Source organism: Hyperoodon ampullatus (assembly GCF_949752795.1).
Source record: "Hyperoodon ampullatus genome assembly, chromosome: 12".
NCBI lineage: Eukaryota > Metazoa > Chordata > Mammalia > Artiodactyla > Ziphiidae > Hyperoodon > Hyperoodon ampullatus.
In genome coordinates this window covers 11713507-11734283 of record NC_136925.1, presented here as the reverse complement: position 1 = coordinate 11734283, position 20777 = coordinate 11713507, and the positions used below count along the sequence as shown (strand labels likewise).

The window sequence follows — 20777 nt, the reverse complement described above, 5'->3', positions numbered from 1 at the left end:
TAAGGTAACTTTGTGTATAGCTATGTTAGTCATGGATTCCACAGCTCAGGGGGTGAATGGGATGGAAGCTTCCACTGACCCCTGGGCCAGGGTCAGTGCTAAGGGTTCTCTTTCTTTCCATAATCACTTGAAAAAGTCACATTTATGATCATTATTTTCACATCTCAGGGAATTACCTGTCTTTTTAGTTAGGTAACCATTCTATTGATGTTCTTCCTTAGGCATTAAAATCCCAACATATAACTTCTCACCAGTAGGATAAAAATGGAGGCAGTTTTTATCAGAACACTTCATACTTTTCTTCACATTACATAGTTATTAGTATATACACTGTTCTCATATTTTTCACTACATCCCCCAAATTGTACTCATTTTAAAGAAAATGCTTGGTGAAAAATCCTATTTTTTTTTCTCTAATAAGTGATCTCTAAGGAATACAGGCCAAATATTCCTGATTGGTTATCACCTTCTATAGCATACATTTCTTTCCTAAAACCCAACAGACACTATACCCATTTTAAAGATATTACTATGTGGTTTGTGATACTTCCTGATCTGTGCTCAAAATATCATTAGAAGAAGGAACTGTAATAATCTACCCCTCAGGGCTACTGGTCACCTAGGATGTGCAAATGTCATCATGAATCCTTTGCTCGGAGCCCAAAATGTGATTTACTGTTGTTGTTAATATTATAGTATGATGTTAAACATTTTAATTATTTTTTCATTTCTTGATGTTAATATTTTATATTTATTTACACCGACCCTGCCCCACCCAGTACTCAGAAAATAGTTTTCTCTCCCTTATAGTCCCAAAACATTACTTTTAAGTCAGGTCAGTAACGATGAGGGAAACTTTATCTTTAGCCCAGAGGACACAAGCAACTTGATATACTGGAAAAATCTGACCTCGGAACTAAGAGTCCCGAGTTCAAGTCCCATTCTGACCTTTGTTATTTAACAGAGGCAGTTATTTAACTTCTGTGGCTTTAATTTCTCATTTATCCAGGGAGATGGTTGCTCTAAATCACTGTTAAGGTCCCTTTCAGCTTTAGGAGTGTAGGACTACAGGAAATTGTCAAGTGTGGTTACTTTATAACGGAAACATTTCCAAGGATGGGGAGACTTCTGCTCAAAGACACTTTTGGAGAAATCTTGGAGCAGAGATTCTATTTTGCTACAGTCTTTTTGAAAGTAAGAATGCTGCTTATGTTTGTTCCTGGAATTGTTTTGTGTCAAATGTTTTCATTAATCTGCTTTAGACTTGCATAGGGCTTGGTTTTTCCTTCTGCTTTTTTCATGATGAATGTGATGTAGCCCAGTCTCATAAGGCCTTGACTTTTAAGGCATTGTGCAGGGTGACACAGACTTCATACTGAATACAAGTGTTTGATATATACCAGGACCGGTCATAGGCATCATCATGGATTTTCCATGAATGGAATACATTTTTATGAGCACCTCCTATATGCCAGGGACTGGACTAGATGCTTGATTTAGAGCAACAAGTCTGGCAGAGCCCCTGTTGTCACGGAAATCACATCCTAGTGGTTCGGAACAGGCAATACATGTGTAAACTAGTACATTTTTTAAAAAAGTTGGGCTTTTATAAACCTATGAAGGAAATAAAGCAGAGCAAGTGTTGTATTACTATAGACCTTTCAGAGAAGGGACATTAGAGCTGAGACCTGAATAGTGAGGAGAAGCGTCCATGTGACGACTCCTGGGAACAACCTTCTCAGGAAGGAATCAGGAAGTACAAAGGCCCAAGACCTCAACAGAATGAGGTGTTCAAGGAACAAAATTCAGGTCACTGCCACTGGAGCGTGGGTGTCACACAGAGACTGGAATAGGACACGATGTGGCAGACTAAGGCAGGGGTCAGAGCACTAGGCCTTGTGAGCCATGATCAGTGATGTGCGTTCCATTCTAGGAGCCGCAGGGCCCTGTAGAAAGGTGATAAGTAAGGGAGGGACCTGGTCTGATTTTCACTTAAAAAGCTCATTCTAACCGCTGTGTGCAGGCTGTACTTCAAGGGAGGGAAAAGAGGGAGAGCGATCAGGATGTGTAACAAGAGTCTGGGGCGAGACGTGGCAGCTTGGGATGGGGAGTGAAGGTGGAGCTGGAGAGAAGTGGACAGAGTTGGGATCCATTTGGTGATAGAAACAGTAAGACTTGCCAATGAGTTGGATGGGATTGGAGTTCATAAAGGAAAGGCAAGAATCAGGTATGACTTTTAGGTATTTCGCTGGAGCACCTGGGTGAATGGTCATGTCTTTTACTGAGATGTGGAATCCTTGTAAAAGGATGTGTTTGGTAGGAAGCAAAAAATTCAATTTCAGTTATTTATTTAGACATGGCTTTAACATCCAAGTAGAGAGGACAAGTAGGAATTTAGGTGTGTGAGTCCACAGTACCGGTAAGGGGAATAGTCAAGGTTTATCTTGGTTGCCTCTCTCCTTTTCACCTCCTTCTTTTTGGAACTCTCCTCCCAAACTCCCAGTGCCTTCATGGGACACGTTTGCTGCCAAGGGCTCACAACAGTGGTATCTCATCTTGGTCCGCCTGACTTAGGGGTGCTTCCTGCTCTGGACTTATTCCTCCTTCCCTGTGCCTTCCCCATTTAAACTTCCATGCTTTACAGCAATCCACATAGATTCCCTGTTCTTTGCTTTCTAAGGAGAGAATTAATTATTAGACAAGTTGTTAAGTAATACGTGACTGGTTTCTAGGGAATATTTTAATGGTAACATAGCCTGTGGTTATAAAATGCATTTTCCAGAGAGGAAGAAAGCTCTCTCATAGTAGAGTATTAAGTGTTTTGTTTTGTCAGTGAAAGTACTTCATAGTTAGGGAGAACGTGAGTATCTCTGAGTCCATACCACATATACAAAAGACAGTAGATGCAGAGTTCCATTGAATATTTAATAACAAGTATACACACACAGAGTGATTAAATACTTCATCTTAGGCCAAGATCTTTCCTGTGATATAGATGCCTTATAGACATCATCATTTTATTTGTATTTTCTATTGCTTTTATTTATTTATTTATTTTTGGCTGTACCATGTGGCATGTGGGATCTTAGTTCCTTGACCAGGGATTGAACCCATGCCCCCTGCAGTGGAAGTGTGGATTCTTAACCACTGGACCACCAGGGAAATCCTTGTATTTTCTAATGATTTTTAAATAAATTCTGACCAGGAAAGTATTTTTCATTAGTCAAGTGGGAAAAAAGATCTAGAGAATGTAGTTATTATGCTATTTAGACAAATACAATCCATTCTTAGATTCCTATACAGTAAATCCCTTATGGTTAATAAGATGTTAATTTTTATCTGACTCCACAAATATAGTTACTAGTACTTTGTAATTAAATATTCTGTTTGAAGCATGTGGAGAAAGTATTGGAAAAAGTGTATTTTCATTTGAAGTTTCTCACCTTCTCTTAATAGCTCAGTGACTTATTATGAAGGCTATAGGCTGGGACTTATAGATTTTATGACTTATTTTTAACCTCCCATAGTAGCAAAAATAATGTTTTTGTGTTAATTCTCCCTCATCTCTGTCCTTTAAGAATATAAGGTTAATTTATAGGTTGTTTTAAAGTTTAGGATTATTTTTTCCTAAACTGAAAATAGTAGTGCTTTCAAAAAAAAAATCACTCCTACAATTTATGTTGATTGCATAAAAACCTCTCAATTTTAATACCGAGAGGGAAGCACTGTAATGTAAAGATCTTTATGAAATTTTGTATTGAGGTCAAAGTCTCAGATCTGGTCATTCTTCCATAGCTGGTCATTATAAGGAGCCCCACTTTTGACCCTCCACCACTTCCTCTATAGTTTTATAGCATTTCCTTCTACTTTACGATTGAACTGAGGGCTGCTATACATAGAGAATATCAGACAGCTGTTGAAAACTAAATTTTAGACTTTCCTTAACATTGAAATAAATTACAGGTTCAAAAGAGTCTAAAATATGTGAATTATAAGGCTTCAGAGACACTCCAGATTATATCTAGAACTTTCAGTGGGCTAGTGTAAGGAGGACTCTAGAGGCAGTAAGTTTCCTGGGCTCCTGTGGGTAATTTGGAATAACTTTATTTTGGCTCTCTATGACTTTTACTTAGTCATATTTTGTAAAAATTGTTTTTAGATTGAACATTTTGTTAATTTGGCATACCTCTGCTCTCACCTTCCATGAATATTTAGGTGACTTTCATTAATGTGAAGAAAAGTAGACAATGGGAAATAAAGGATTAACTATACTTATATTTCACTAAACTTTGAGCTCTTCAAATGTAGGTTAATATTAATTTCTGTGGATGAGCTTCTCACTTACAGTCTTGAACTAGGTACAATGTGCATAAAATGGAGGGAAGGTAGGAAATATCCCATTGAGAATTTCTAGCCCAATATACCTATGAATGACTTAGGCAAGTAAATCTCAACAGTATTTTTCTTAATGGGAGTATCACTGAATAAGCAAAGGATAGAATTTCTTATAGGAAATTACACTCCATTCAAAAATATTCGAGCATGGATATCTTAGACACTGCAAGCTGTCATTTTATCTCTCTGGTAACAGACCAGTAATCCAATATGGTGTCTTTTATAATAGAAACTTTGGCAAGATGCAGAGAAATTATTCTGTGTCACGTTAAGTGTTTGTGCTTGTGTGATATAAACAAAAAACATAGTCTGTAAGAGTAGATATATTTTTGTATTATTTTTAAAATACAAAATTTTTTCTTCAAAAATTACAGTCTAGGCAAGCAAAATCATTTTTGGCCTTGAAAGCAGAATATCAATTTCTGAAAGGGAAATATAGTAATTATAAGGATTTTCATCCATTATAAACTTAGACTAAGAAAAAATAATTTTTCTTTAAACATAACTAAATTTATTTCAATGTATTATTTTAAGAATATGTTTATTATAAACGTTATTAATATTAATAACATTATTTTGTTTTATTATTTTTGTCACAGAAGAAACCTTTCATGGAATATCAAATATTTTCAATATTTGAGTTACATTTTTAATTTTTAAAAATAATTATATTTAGTTTTATTTACAAAGTATTAAAGAATCATATCAAAATGTTTCATTTGCTGGATCTCTCATTCCACTCATTTAACAAATAGTTATAGACTGCCCTGTTGGCACTGTACTTAGGCTTTGTGGGTGGTACAAAGATAGATTAAATGTTGTCTTTGCCTTCAAAGAGCTTGAAATCTCATGATGAAATGTGACAGGTACCTATATGACTATAATCCTAAGTAGAAAGTGAGGAAAAAGGTGTTTTCATTATTTTTTGCTTTGTAACAAACCACTGCAAAACTTAGTGGCTTAAAACAACAATTTATTATTTCTCATGATTTTCTGAGTTAGAAAAAGGCACAGGATTTATCCACATGGTTCTGCTTCATGAGATGCTCACTCAGGTCACTGAGCTGCATTAAGCTTGCAGTCAGACTGAACTGGAAGATCCAAGAAGATATTACTGATGATGTCAGAAGGAATGGCAAAGTAAGAAGCCCAGAAAATGTACCCATCCATAAAAACAGTAAGAACACAGGATAAATGGTCAAAATCAATATTTCAGAGCTCTGGAAATTAACCAAGGGCTTGCAACAATTAATGGGTGTTTATTCAAGAAAAAGACTGACTCTTGGTGAGAATAGCTAGCTTTGTGGCATTTTAAACTTGTCCTATTCACATCCCTCTCTCTCCCACAATGGTTGACTTGAAAACCAACAGCTCTATAATCACAAGTGCAAACTAGCAGCCTAGCAGCCATTGAAGGGAGGAGAATGGGTTTAGAGGTCAACAAAAACCCTATTTCTAGAAAGTTGTCATTATTTTACCTGACTGGTACTTCCTTGGAAACCCCAACTCACAGGGCTTGTCTTTATTTGGCCTGACTCAGCTCACTCAATAAGTACAGCCTTTTCTCCCTGACATTTGTTGAAAATAATCAGTAGTAATTGTTTAACATTGCAGCTACCCAAGACAGCAATTACAATTGGGACAAATGAGAAGATGACCAAAAACACTTAAAAGGAAAAGTTGGGAGAGGAGATGTCCATAGAAAGCATTAGAAACCTCCAGCATATTTGTGCGATCTACACCTATGTGTAGGCACAGGCATTTGTGGAAACCCAGGAAACCTCCAAAAAGGCCCTATGCTCATTGCCCTGGCCAACTTTGAAACTCTGCACAAGCAAAAAGAGAAGGCTAAGGAGAGTTGTAAACTGCCTGCCTGAGCATTGAAGCCATTCTCCAACATGCACATAGTGTCTCAGCAGAGGTTTGGATGCTTATAGGCCAAAGGCACTTAACTGTTCAATCATTAGCTGACCACTATACTAACTGAGCAGAGACTCCAGTGGTCACACATGACAAAGAAAGCACACTTTACAAAATTAGTTCAGGAAAGTGACTAAGAAAACAAACAACGGCAGCAACAATTGTGATAAAAATAACAAACAGCAACAACAGCAAACCACTGATGGATGGAGAATAATCTGATTCCCAGAGTTGCCACATTATATTATCTAAAATTTCTGCTTTTCAATCAAAAAATTACAAGATATGCAAAGAAACAAAGTGTGGCCCACACACAGAGAAAAGAGCAGAAAATAGAAACTGCTACTGAGGAAATCTAGTTATTGGACTTACTAGGTCAAGACTTTAAATCAGCTATAAATCAGCTATTTAAATTATGTTCAAATAACAAAAGGAAGCTGTCTAATGAACTAAAGGAAATTATAAAAATGGAGTCTCACCTAAAGGAGCAAAGGATATACGATGGAGAAGGATAATCCCTTCAATAAATAGTGTTGAGAAAACTGGTCAGCCATGTGCCAAAGAGTGAAATGACCACTACCTCACTACATACACAAAAATCAACTGAAAGTGGATTAAAGACTTGAATATGAGACCTGAAACCATAAAATTTCTGGAAGAAAACACAGGCAGTATGTTCTTTGCCATTGGTCTTAGCAATAACTTTATGGTTGCGTTTCTTCAGGAAAGAAGAACAAAAATAAAAATAAACAAATGGCCATCTGTATATCTTCTTTGAAGAAATGTCTGTTTAGGTCTTCTGCCCATTTTTGGATGGGGTTGTTTGTTTTTTTTTGATATTGAGCTGCATGAGCTGCTTGTATATTTTGGAGATTAATCCTTTGTCACTTGCTTCGTTTGCAAATATTTTCTCCAATTCTGAGGGGTGTCTTTTCGTCTTGTTTATGGTTTCCTTTGCTGTGCAAAAGCTTTTAAGTTTCATTAGGTCCCATTTGTTTATTTTTGTTTTTCTTTCCATTTCTCTAGGAGATGGGTCAGAAAGGATCTTGCTGTGATTTATGTCATAGAGTGTTCTGCCTATGTTTTCCTCTAAGGGTTTTATAGTGCCTGGCCTTACATTTAGGTCTTTAATACATTTTGAGTTTATTTTTGTGTATGGTGTTAAGGAGTGTTCTAATTTCATTCTTTTACATGTAGCTGTCCAGTTTGATTGCCAACAAACACATGAAAGGATGCTCAACATCACTAATCATTAGAGGAATGCAATCAAAACTACAATGAGGTATCACCTCACACTGGTCAGAATGGACATCATCAAAAAATCTAACAAACAATAAATGCTGGAGAGGGTGTGGAGAAAAGGGAACCCTCCTGCACTGTTGATGGGAATGTAAATTGATAGAGCCACTATGGAGAACGGTATGGGGGTTCCTTAAGAAACTAAAAGTAGAACTACCATACGACCCAGCAATCCCACTACTGGGCATATACCATGAGAAAACCATAATTCAAAAAGAGTCATGTACCACAATGTTCATTGCAGCTCTATTTACAATAGCCAGGACATGGAAGCAACTTAAGTGTCCATCGACAGATGAATGGATAAAGAAGATGTGGCACATATATACAATGGAATATTACTCAGCCATAAGAGAAACGAAATTGAGTTATTTGTAGTGAGGTGGATGGATCTATAGACTGTCATACAGAGTGAAGTAAGTCAGAAAGAGAAAAACAAATATCCTATGTTAACACATATATATATGGAATTCAAAAAAAAAAGAAAATGGTCAGAAGAACATAGGGGCAAGACGGGAATAAAGACACAGACCTACTAGAGAATGGACTTGAGGATATGGGGAGGGGGAAGGGTAAGCTGTGACAAAGTGAGAGAGTGGCATGGACATATATACACTACCAAACATAAAATAGATAGCTAGTGGGAAGCAACTGCATAGCACAGGGAGATCAGCTAGGTGGTTTGTGACCACCTAGAGGGCTGGGATAGGGAGGGTGGGAGGGAGGGAGATGCAAGAGGGAAAAGATATGGGAACATATGTATATGTATAACTGATTCACTTTGTTATAAAGCAGAAACCAACACACCATTGTAAAGCAATTATACTCCAATAAAGATGTTAAAAAAAAAAGAAAATGTATTTGAAGAAATTATGGCTGAAAACTTCCCAAAGCTAAAAAGGGAAACAGATATTCAGATACAGAAAACACAAAGGATCCCAAACAAGATAAATCCAAACAGACTTTCACCAAGACATATTATAATAAAAATGGCAAAAGTTAAAGAGAAGATTCTAAAGGCAGCAAGAGAAAAGCAAAGAGTTAATTACAGGGGAACCCCTCATAAGGCTATCAGGTGATTTATCTACAAAAATGATGCAGGCCAGAAGGGAGTGGCAAGATATATTCAAAGTCCTGAAAGGGAAAAATCTGCAACCTAGGATACTACCCAGCAAGATTATCATTTAGAATAGAAGGAGAGATAAAGAATTTCTCAGAAAAGCAAAAACTAAAAGAATACAGCAATACTAAACCTATCCTAAAGGAAATATTGAAAGGTCTTCTCTAAATAGAAAAGAAGTAAGAATCTATAGGAAAGAGAAAAAATCACAATTGGAAACTAAATCACTTAAATAAGCCAGTATACAGATTAAAAGAAAAACAAAAATTTATGGAAAAGTGATGATAACTACAGTGAACAGCAAAAAAGGTGAACATGTAGATGCAAAAGAGGATATCAAAATCATAAAATGTGGGGGAGGAAAGTAAAACAATGTAGATTTTTTTCCTAGAATATGTTTGAGCCTATACGACTACCACTCTAAAGCAAGTAGATATAGGAAGGGGTTGACATATGTGAAAAACAGGGCAACTGCAAATCAAAAACATACAATAGAGTCACAAAAAACAAAAATAAGAGAACATAAGCATAATACAAAAGAAAATTATCAAACCAGAAAAGGAAAAACAAAAAGAAAAGGAAAAGTACAAAGAAGAAATATAAAATCAATGGCAAAACAAGGTTTAAAATGGAAATAAATGCATATCTATCAATAATTACCTTAAATGTCAATGGACTAAATGCTCCAATCAAAAGACACAGAGTGGCAGATTGGATAAAAAAAACAAGAGCCTACACATGCTGCCTACAAGAGACCCACTTTAGGGCAAAGGACACATATAGGTTAAAAGTGAGGGGATGGAAAAAGATATTTCACACAAGTGGAAATGACGAGAAATGGCGGTTGCAATACTCATAGCAGGCAAAACAGACTTTAAAACAAAGGCTATACAGAAAGATAAAGAAGAACATTGTATACTGCTAAAAGGATCAATACAAGGAGAGGATATTACACTTGTCAACATATATGCACCCAATATAGGAGCACCCAGATGCATAAAACAAATACTAAGACATAAAGGGAGAAATTGACAGGAACACAATAACAGTAGAAGACTTTAACACCACTCTCACATCAATGGACAGATCTTCAAGACAGAAAATCAATAAGGCAACAAAGATCCTAAATGATACAATAGAATATTTAGACTTAATTGATATCTTCAGGACATTACATCCAAAAAGAAGCAGAATACACATTCTTTTCAAGTACACATGAAACATTCTCTAGGATTGACCATATACTAGGGCACAAAACAAGCCTGAACAAATTTAAGAGTATAGAAATTATTTCAAGCATCTTTTCTGACCGCAATGGCATGACAAGAAATCAACCACAGAAAGAGAAACAAGAAAAAAACAATTACATGGAGACTAAACAACATGCTATTAAAAAACCAATGGGTCAGTGATGAAATCAAAGAAGAAATTAAAATACACCTTAAGGCAAATGACAATGAAAACACAACCATACAAATTCTATGGCATGCAGCAAAAGCAGTTCTTAGAGGGAATTTCATAGTGATATAGGCCTTCTTTAAGAAACAAGAAAAATCTCAAATAAATAACCTAAACTACCACTTAAAAAAATCAGAAAAAGAAAAACAAACAAAACCTAAAGTCTGCAGAAGGAAGGAGGTAATAAAGATCAGAAAGGAAATAAATAAAGTAGAGATTTAAAAATTAGGAAAAGTCAATAAAACCAAGAGCTTGTTCTTTGAAAGCGTAAGTAAAATTGACAGATCTCTGGCCAGGCTCACCAAGAAAAAAGAGACAAGACCCAAATAAACAAAGTAAGAAATGAAAGAGGAGAAATCACAACTGATACCGCGGAAATACAAAAATCCATAAGGGAATACTATGAACAATGCTATGCCAACAAATTTGACAACCTAGAAGAAATGGAAAACTTTCTAGAAACATACAGCCCACCAAAACTGAATCAAGAAGAAATAGATAACTTGAACAGACAGATCACTAAAAATGAAATAGTATCTGTAATAAAAAAAACTCCCTACAAACAGAAGTCCAGCACCCGATGGTTTCACTGGGGAATTCTACCAAACATACAAAGGATAACTTATACTGATCCTTCTCAAACTCTTCTGAAAGACTGAAGAGGAAGGAACACTCCCAAAGACATTCTATGAAGCCACCATCACCCTGATACCAAAACCAGACAAAAACACTACCAAAGAAGAAAATTACAGGCCAATATCTTTGATGATTATAGACTGAAAAATTCTCAACAAAATATTAGCAAACTGAATCCAACAACACATAAAGAAGTTCATACACCGTGACCAAGTTGGATTCACCCAAGGGTCACAAGGATGGTTCAACATACGCAAATCAGTCAACACATCAGTCAACACAACACAGTCAACCACATCAACAAATGAGAGGATGAAAACCACAAGATCATCTCAATAGATGCAGAAAAAGCATTTGATAAAATTCAACATCCATTCATGATAAAAATCGCTATGAAAGTGAGTATAGAGGTAACATCTCAGCATAATAAAAGCTATTTACAATAAACCCACAGCCAATATAATACTCAATGGTGAAAAGCTGAAAGCCTTCCTGATAAAATCTGGAACAAGACAAGGATGCCCACTATCACTACTTCTCTTCAGCATAGTATTGGAAGTCCTAGCCACAGCAATCAGACAAGAAAAAGAAATAAAAGGTATTCAAATTGGTAGGGAAGAGGTAAAATTGTCATTATATGCAGATTATATAATAATATATATAGAAAACCCTAAAGACTCCACACAAAAACTATTAGAACTGATAAATGAATTCAGCAAGTTAGCAAGATACAAGACTAACATACAGAATTTGGTTGCATTTCTTTACACTAACAATGAAATATAAGAAAGGGAAAGTAAAAAAGCATTACCTTTTAAAATCACACCCTCCAAAATAAAATACTTAGAAATAAACCTCACCAAGGAGGTGAAAGACTTATATGCTGAGAGCTACAAAACATTAATAAAGGAAATTACAGATGACTCAAAGAAATGGAAAGATATCCCATGCTCTTGGATTGGAAGAATTAATATTGTTAAAATGGCCATACTATCCAAAGCAATCTACAGATTTAGTGCGATCCCTATTAAATTACCCATGACATGTTTCACAGAAATAGAAAAAGTATCCTAAAATTTATATGGAACCATAAAAGATCCAGAATTACCAAAGCAATCCTGAAGGAAAAGAACAAAGCAGGAGGCATAACCTTCCCAGACTTCAGACAATACTACAAGGCTACAGTAATCAAAACAGCATGGAACAGGCACAAAAACAGACATATGGATCAACGGGACCGAATAGAGAGTCCAGAAATAAACCCACACACCTACCGTCAATTAATCTTCAACAAAGGAGGCACAAATATACAATGAAGAAAAGAAAGTCTCTTTAGCAAGTGGTGTTGGGAAAGCTGGAGAGCCACATGTAAATCAATGAAGTTAGGACACACCCTCACACTATACACAAAAATACACTCAAAATGGCTTAAAGGCCTAAATATAAGACAAGACACCATAAAACTCCTAGAAAAGAACATAGGCAAAACATTCTCTGACATAAATTATACCAATGTTTTCTTAGGTCAGTCTCCCAAGGCAATGGAAATAAAAGCAGAAATAAACAAATGGGACCTAATCAAACTTATAACCTTTTGCACAGCAAAGGAAACCATAAACAAAATGCAAAGACAACCTACAGACTGGGAGAAATTATTTGCAAATGATGCAACTGTCAAGGGCTTAATTTATAAAATATACAAACAGCTCATACAACTCAATAACAAAAAAGCAAACAACCCAATCAAAAAATGGGCAGAAGACCTAAACAGAGATTTATCCAAAGAAGATATACAGATGGCCAATAGGCACATGAAAAGATGCTCAACATAGCTAATAATTAGAGAATTGCAAATCAAAACTACAACGAGGTACCACCCCACACCAGGCAGAATGGCCATCATTAAAAGTCTACAAGTAACAAATGCTGGAGAGGGGGTGGAGAAAAGGGAACCCTCTTACACTATTGGTGGGCTTATAAATTGATGCATCCACTATGGAAAACAGTATGGAGGTTCCCCAAAAAACTAAAAATAGAGTTGCAATATAATCCAACAATCCCACCCAGACAAAACTATAATTCAAAAGGATACATGCATCCCTATGTTCATAGCAGTACTATTTACAATAGCCAAGACATAGAAACAACCTAAATGTTCATCAACAGATGAATGGATAAAGAAGATGTGGTATATATATGTACAATGGAATATTACTGAGCCATCAAACAGAATGAAATAATGCCATTTACAGCAACATGGATGGACCTAGAGATTATCACACTAATTGAAGTCAGAAAGAGAAAGACAAATACCATATGATATCACTTATATATGGAATCTAAAATATGACACAAATCAATATATCTATGAAATATAAATAGACTCACAGATATAGAGAACAGATTTGTGGTTGCCAAGGGGAATGGGTGGTAGGGGAGGGAAGGATTGGGAGACTGGGACTAGCAGATGCAAACTATTATATATAGGATGGATAAACAACAAGGTCCTATTGTATAGCACAGGGAACTACATTCAATATCCTGTGACAAATAATGGAAAAGACTATGAAAAAGAATATATACATATACACACACACACACACACACATATATGTATAACTGAATAACTTTGCTGTACAGAAGAAATTAACACATTGTAAATCAAGTATATTTCAATAAAATTAAAAAAATAAAGTTGGCAATGGAAAAAATGTTACAAGGCTAAGCACAACATGGGGAATATAACCAATACTTTATAATAACTATAAAAGAAGTATAACTTTTAAAAATTGTGAATCACTATATTGTACACCTGTAACATATAATATTGTACATCAACTATACTTCAATTAAAAAAATTTAAAAAGAGTGTCAATACATCAAGACAATAGAGCAATCACAAACATGTACCCCAAAACAAAGCCCCCAAATTCATGAAGCAAAAACTCACAGAATTGAAGGGAGAAGTAGACAATTCAACAGTAATAGTTGGAGACTTCAATACCCCATTTTCAAAATAGATAGAACATTAGACAGAAGATCAGTAAGGAAATAGAAGATTCGCACAAATCTACAAGCTATTTAGACCTAACAGACTATAGAACGTTCCACCTAACAACAGCAGAATACACATTCTTCTCAACTGCATGTGGAACATTCTGCAGGGTAGGCCATATGTTATGTCATAAAGCAAGTCTCAACAAATTTAAAAGGACTGAAACTTTCCTGCTGTTATAGGATTTTAAAAGCAGTCCCATTCCTAATACTAGGTTTTCTGTTCATAACCTTGAGTTCTAATTTTCCCCTCCTAACTGATTTTAAGAACTGATTAGGACAGGAATCTTCCTTTTTCCATCTTTGTAAGCCTCTCTGGGTATTCAGCAAACATTTGTGTAGATCCAGCTTTGCTAACTAGCAGTTACTGATTTGTTTGCTTTAGCACAATGTTGGTCTGGACAGTGTTTATGAAAAATCTGAAATAGTTGCCAAAATTAAAACTCTAAACTTTTCAGATAAAAATCTGGGTATTTGGCTTGTCTTGAAAAATGGGATGAACTGGCAACCCTGGACCCACTTCCCCATATGGTAAGAGTTGGCTGGAGCTAATTAGCAGCTGCCCCTGTAGATGGGCTGGGCTCTGCATTTCCCTTAGTCTACGTGTGTGTCCTCTACATGAGAATGGGTAACAGTGCTGTTATTAACTCACTTGCTCTATTTGTTTTTACTAAAGAATTCTTAAGAGGAAAATGAAAATTTCTTACATGCACATTTCTATCCAAGACAGAAAAACTAAAGCTAGACTTAGAGGGGGCCATATGTTATTTTTCTTTTGGTTTACAGACTCCTTACATACGAATTCAGCTCATTAATTGTTTCCTTTAATAATATTTATTGAGTGCCGACCTTGTGCAGGCACTGCTCTAGATGCTGGTGAATAGGATAGACAAAGAACCTTAGGAAGCTTACATTCCAGTTTCCTGGCTGGGCCCTAGAGCCATGTGGTTGTGACTCTTGGTTTGTATCAATGAAGACAGGATGTCTTCAGTGTTAAAACCTTCAGAAGGACCAAGGGGAGTGGGGATTTAGAAGAGGCCAGGGGATTAGGTGATTGGGAATACTTTTAGTTTAGTTTAGTTTACTTTACAGTTTATATGATTTCATTTCATTTTACTTTATTTTATTTTGACTGCTCTTATCAGTTTTACCCACAGGACCTTAATAACAGATGAGCACAGAGACATCTGTCATTGTGCTGATCAGAAGCCAATAAAAACAGCCATTTCCAAAGTCACCCTTCTGGGTTCTTAAACATGGTGCCAGGTCTCTCCTGTCCTCCTCACTCTGGGTGAGGTTTTTAAGTCTGGCGGCCATGCTGACCAGAGCTGACCCTACAGAGTGCCCCCTTTTATTCTTCCCCCTGTCTGGGGGTCTCTTCACCAAACTTACTGCTTACCAGTGACGTCCCTGGAGTGTCTGTTGGAATAGGAGGTGGGCAGGGAGCTGAGGCTGACCCAAGGGTTCCAGCCGCCCACTGACACCCAATAGTCACTACGTGGCAGAGGTGACCAGCACTGTTAAGTAGGCGTGAACAAGGCTACCAGGGCGGCAGTGACACACTGGAACTTCACGGAACCACCAGCAAATCACAGGGACTGAATACCCCTAATGGCTTTCCATATTGGAAAGAATTCTGCATCGGAAGTCACAGGACCTGGCCCGCAGCCCCTCACTCGCCATTAGCCATCTGGGTGATGGTGTCCCTGGGTGAGCAGTGAAGGGCCGGATGCAGAGGCCTCTGGATTCCAGCAGCACCGGTTCTGGGGAGATACTCCCCCTGGGATGGCATGGAGGCGGGAGGGGCCGTGCGGGAGCACAGGTTGGGGAGGACGAGCTCGGGGACAGTGGCTCAGGACACAGCCCTCTGGGGCTGGACTCCGGGGACAGTGGCCCGGGACACAGTCCTCTGGGGCTGGACTCCGGGGACAGTGTCTCGGGGCACAGCCCTCTGGGCTGGACTCCGGGGACAGTGGCCTGGGACACAGTCCTCTGGGGCTGGACGCCGGGGACGAGTGGCCTGGGACACAGTCTTCAGGGGCTGGACCTTGTGTCCCACTCGCGGATGGCCCGCCTGGCCCGGAGGTGTGGTGGGAGGAGACGGGGCTGGGTTTGGCCCCAGGAGATCCTGCAGGGCAACCGCGGGCACCGTCCCTTGGACAGGATGCCGGCCCCGCTGAGGCCTGTACCCTGTGAGCGCAGTCTTTGCCCCCGTCAGCCCAGGCAGCCCCCCTCCTCGTTCGGCGCAGAGCGTCTGAAAGGGCCTCCCCAAGACTCACCAGCTCGGCCTCCGGACCGGCCTCCAGCTGCCCCGTCTCCTCCGGCCTCTTCTGTGACCCGGTTACAACCTCCTGCAGAATTCAGTTCACTGTAGCCACCGTGCCGCCTGGTGAGTCACTCGAGCCCTCCGTCCAGGCGATGATGACCACGGCCTGGCCCATAGTGGTTTCCACTCGCCTTCTTCAAGAGGTACCCAAGGGGTCCTTCCCGTCACCAAGTTTCGGCCTAAACTCTGCGTTGGAACCCATATGACAGTTTTCCTCCAAGTGGTCCAAAGGGGTTCCGAACTCGGGGACTTGTCTCGGCGCAGGCGTGCTCTGAGAGCCCCTAGTGTCGTGGGTTTTCTCCCTCGGGACGAGACTCAGGCACGTGAAGGGCGGAAACCGAAAGACAGGGAGGCCGTCTTTTTAGGGCGAGGGTGAAGAGTGACGGTCAGTACGTCAACATTCCGGATGCTCCAGAAATGATGGACCTTGCAGTGCTTGGCGGGGGGGGTGGGGGGGGAATTCCTGAAGTTTAAAAAGGGGTTATCGTTTCATTGTTCCTTTATTTCCCAACATCCTAATGAAAAGCAAAAGCCAAAAAAACTGACAAGCTTCCACAGCAGAGATATTGCCTGAATTCCGAAGGACACATTTTCTGATCTGCTCATCATCCCCAGTACAAATCCCGCAGTTGCTCATTATGGGTGGAAATCCCATTTGGAGATAAGCCCATCCGGTTCTTGTATTAACTTCTTGACTGGGTAAGCTAGGCTGTATTTGCCATCGTGGCTGTGGGCGCTGCCCGGGCTCCTCCGACATTGCCCTGTGGCGCCTCGAGCTCCCCTCGGGCGGCCGATGCGGTTCCCCCTCCCGCCCGCAGCAGCGCGCTCCTTTTGGCGGGAACCGGGGCTCCAGGCCCCCTCGCCGATTGGGTGAGACCGCTCACGTGACCGCCCGCCTGGGGAAGAGGGCCGCACCGTGAGCATCCTCGCGAGAGCCCACGGGATTGCTTTTAGAATGCAGGACGGCTCAGGGCCGAGGGCTGTGACAGTGTGACGTTCAGAGTCTTCATTTAAGAAACTTGATGGATACCTGGAAGGGTAATATAATGCTGTGGCGAGGATGGTGGGAGTTTTGTCTGTTTTACAGCAGGGGAGAGGGTGAAGATATGCATACATTTGTAAACCGAGATAAGAGGGGCGTTGGTGAGGGAGACATGGGAGATGGAAATGGAGTTTTATCCTCTAAAGTGCAAAAATGACTGTACAGTGGGAGATGAAGCCACAGAGACAGACATAATATATTCTTAGAAGACGGGAAACAGTGGGGTCACAGGCAGCAGAGACGAGGAAGTTAGAACCTCAGAACCGATGGGCGGGGTGCTGCTGGCACCGTGGGCTGGGGGTACCTCCCTGGGCACGGGAGAGGCTCATCCCGGGGAGGCACCAGCCAGCCTCTGTGGAGGCTGGAGAGGGGTGTGTGTGTGTGTGTGTGATGAAAATGAGGCCCCAGGTTGCCTCCTCTTTCTTCAGCCAGCCAGACAAGAGCTGAGAGCCAGAAAGCCTCCGGAAAGGGGGTAAGCAGGTTACTGAAGAAGGTAAAACTAGAGTTTATATATATTTAGAGGCAGACCTCCTTTTATTGTGTTTCACTTTATTGCACTTCATAGATACTGGATTTTTTACAAATTGAAGGTTTGTGGCAACCCTGGGTTGTCAGGTGATGGTTAGCATATTTCTTTTTAGCAGTAAAGCATTTTAAAAATTAAGGTATGTACGTTTTTAGATATAATGCTGTTACACATGGAATACAGTACAGCATAGTGTAAACACAACTTTTACACACACTAGAAAAACAAAAAATTCGTGTGACTCACTTTATTGTGATATTCACTTTATTCCAGTGAGCTGGCCCCAAACCTGCAATATCCCTGAGGTATGCTTATGTACATATACCTACATGTATACACTATATACGTAAGTGTGTGTGTGTGTGTGTGTGCGTGCGCACATGCGCACGTGAATTTAACCAACTAAGAACTGTAGGCCAGCATAGCTTTTTTTTTTTTTCATATTTGTTCCTGATTTCCCTACCACTTGTGACTTTTTCTCTTAACACAAAGTGTAAAACCAAAGTTTCAGAATTCTCCATGAGTTTGGCTGTCAGTTTCAGTGGACCTTGGTGTGATATTCCCAGTGAGTAGTTACCCTCTCAATGTATGATGTTTTATTTATATAAACAACTTCTGGCTATGTTAGTCCTTAAGAGAATTCTTACCTCCTATTCCTCATGATTTTTTAAAAGAAAAGCAAGATTCCTACCTTGCAGAGTTTTTACATACAATGCAGATAACTTTAAAAGTCAACTTGGAGGAATGTATCTCTCCATGTTTTCCAATGAAAGTCTAAATATGATTTATGTCCATGGTGAATTTTTTTCCCCAAGTTTCTTCATGGATCCAGTGAGAGCAGTATTTGAAACAAGGTTGAGGCAGAAGCATATTTTGACTGTCTTTAGGCTTCTCTCTGCTACCTAGAAATAATTTACTTATTTTCTGTAAGAATAAAAAATAAGCTAAAATGTCTTTATTATATTTAGTTTCAGTCCTAAATTGATACGTACTAGGAAATCAGAATTAGGAGTTTATTTTGCAAGGGTTTAATATGACAAAAGTTCTTTGGAAGTATACATTTAACTGCTAGCAGTGTTCTTTGAAATGCTCTGTACTTCTGTCTACCGATAAAGCCTAGGGGTACTATTTATTTCCTTTATAAATGTCTACTGTTTGCCAGACCGCAGTGAATTCTGAGATTCTGTTGGAACATCTTGTTCAGTAAATGAATATCACCCCATAGTACTATAGTCTAGTCACTCACTTTTACACACCTCAAGCTTTAACAACACCTTCCCGGGAAATTTTTTAAAAGGGAAAGAACAAGGATACAAATTCCATAGGTAAAAGTAGACGTGGATGCGTCCATGTCTGCATTTGGTAGAATGCTGGAAACATGCATAATTAATTCTAAATTCATTGAGAAAATGTGACTAAGATGTGTTGCAGAGACCTTCATACCGAGATTTTCTGTCCTTGCCTTCAGTTTTTTCACGATGGTTCTTTGTTGTTCTCCCACAGTAAGGTGTTTCCCAAAGGCCTTCCTGAGGAGTTCGCCATAACAGCCGTGTTTCGGGTACGAAGAAGCACCAAAAAGGAACGGTGGTTTCTGTGGCAGGTTTTAAACCAGCAGAATATGCCACAGGTAAGGAACCGGAGAGATGTACTGATCTGTGTCCTCTGGTGGGATTAGGCCAGGTGAATCTTGGAACTGTGGGCATAAATTTGGGAGCAGGCCTCATGCACGACTATTCTGTCTTTTAGAGGAATCATCCACAGGGAAATGCAAGTATTCTCAGAGTTAGAAGGATCTTGCTGAGATTTGTAATGGGAGAGCCTGGTGGGTGAGGCAAGATTAGTTTGTTTTCTGTTTTTGTTTTGTTTTTCTGTTTGTTTTTTTCTACTAGATTCCTTTTTTTTTTTTTTTTTTTTTTTTGCGGTGCCCGGGCATGGGCCTCTCACTGTTGTGGCCTCTCCCATTGCGGAGCACAGGCTCCGGATGCGCAGGCTCAGTGGCCATGGCTCACGGGCCAAGCCGCTCTGCGGCATGTGGGATCTTCCCGGACCGGGGCACGAACCCGTGTCCCCTTCATCGGCAGGTGGACTCTCAACCATTGCACCACCAGGGAAGCCCTAGATTCCTAATTTTGTCTGAAGACACTCTAACTACCCTTCCTTTACAACTGCTTCATTGACACCAACCAAGACCACTCACTGACGACTTCTTCATTTCCTATTATTTCTGATATTATACATCATTTTAAAGCTGTTCATTGTTTCCTCTGAAAATCCTTAGTGAATTAAGAGATGAGATACAAATATTGATTCCACCAATAAAAATAATTGAACACATGCTAGATGCTAGTTAGTGACAAAGATAAGAGACTGGCAAAGCGTGATTGCTTTTCTCAGGGAGCACATGGGTCTGGGGATGCCATGTATGAGAACAGCCTATTGGAGCACGAGCACAAGGTGACAAGTGTGGTGGCCGAGGACAGCTCGGAGTTGGGTGGGGACGGTGCGAGCATGGAAAAGACGGCTCCCCCAGATGGGACACGAGGAATACTTGTGAGAGATGTGGCATTTGGGCAGAAAGGAGGGGACGCAGGTGCTCCAGGGAGGGGAGGTAAACATCACAATTACTCATGGGCACCATCCATCTGTGTTTATTTCCGTACCTATCCATTGAAATGTTTTTCATTTCACTGGTCTTTTAATATGTTATTATATAGTCACAGTATTAAGGTGGAAATATGACTTGAACAGAAAGAGCATGTTCTCTATGAAAATGTATATTCTTTGCACCATGCAAATCATCACAGGTTAAAGAAGTTGATCTCAGTTTCCATGCTAAGAGAAGTAATTATTTCTTATTGTTTTTAAATTAGTAACATTTAATTCTTGAATCACTCATTCAGAATTATATATATACTTAGATACACACACACACACACACACGCACACACACACACTCCTAGATGTCCTCTCAAGAAAGGAGCATATTACATTCACCAGATAT

The 20777-nt window shown here is 39.3% G+C and overlaps 1 protein-coding gene across 1 annotated transcript in view; it reads left to right on the top strand.

Annotated features, from left to right (window-relative positions):
- COL19A1 (collagen type XIX alpha 1 chain) overlaps positions 1 to 20777 on the top strand; it is a gene marked incomplete at both ends in the record, with an annotated part of 351791 nt that overhangs the window by 22657 nt on the left and 308357 nt on the right. The window contains one exon of the mRNA XM_079716663.1: positions 19280 to 19403. Coding sequence (XP_079572789.1) covers positions 19280 to 19403 — 124 coding nt within the window. The remainder of the gene's footprint in view (positions 1 to 19279; positions 19404 to 20777) is intronic.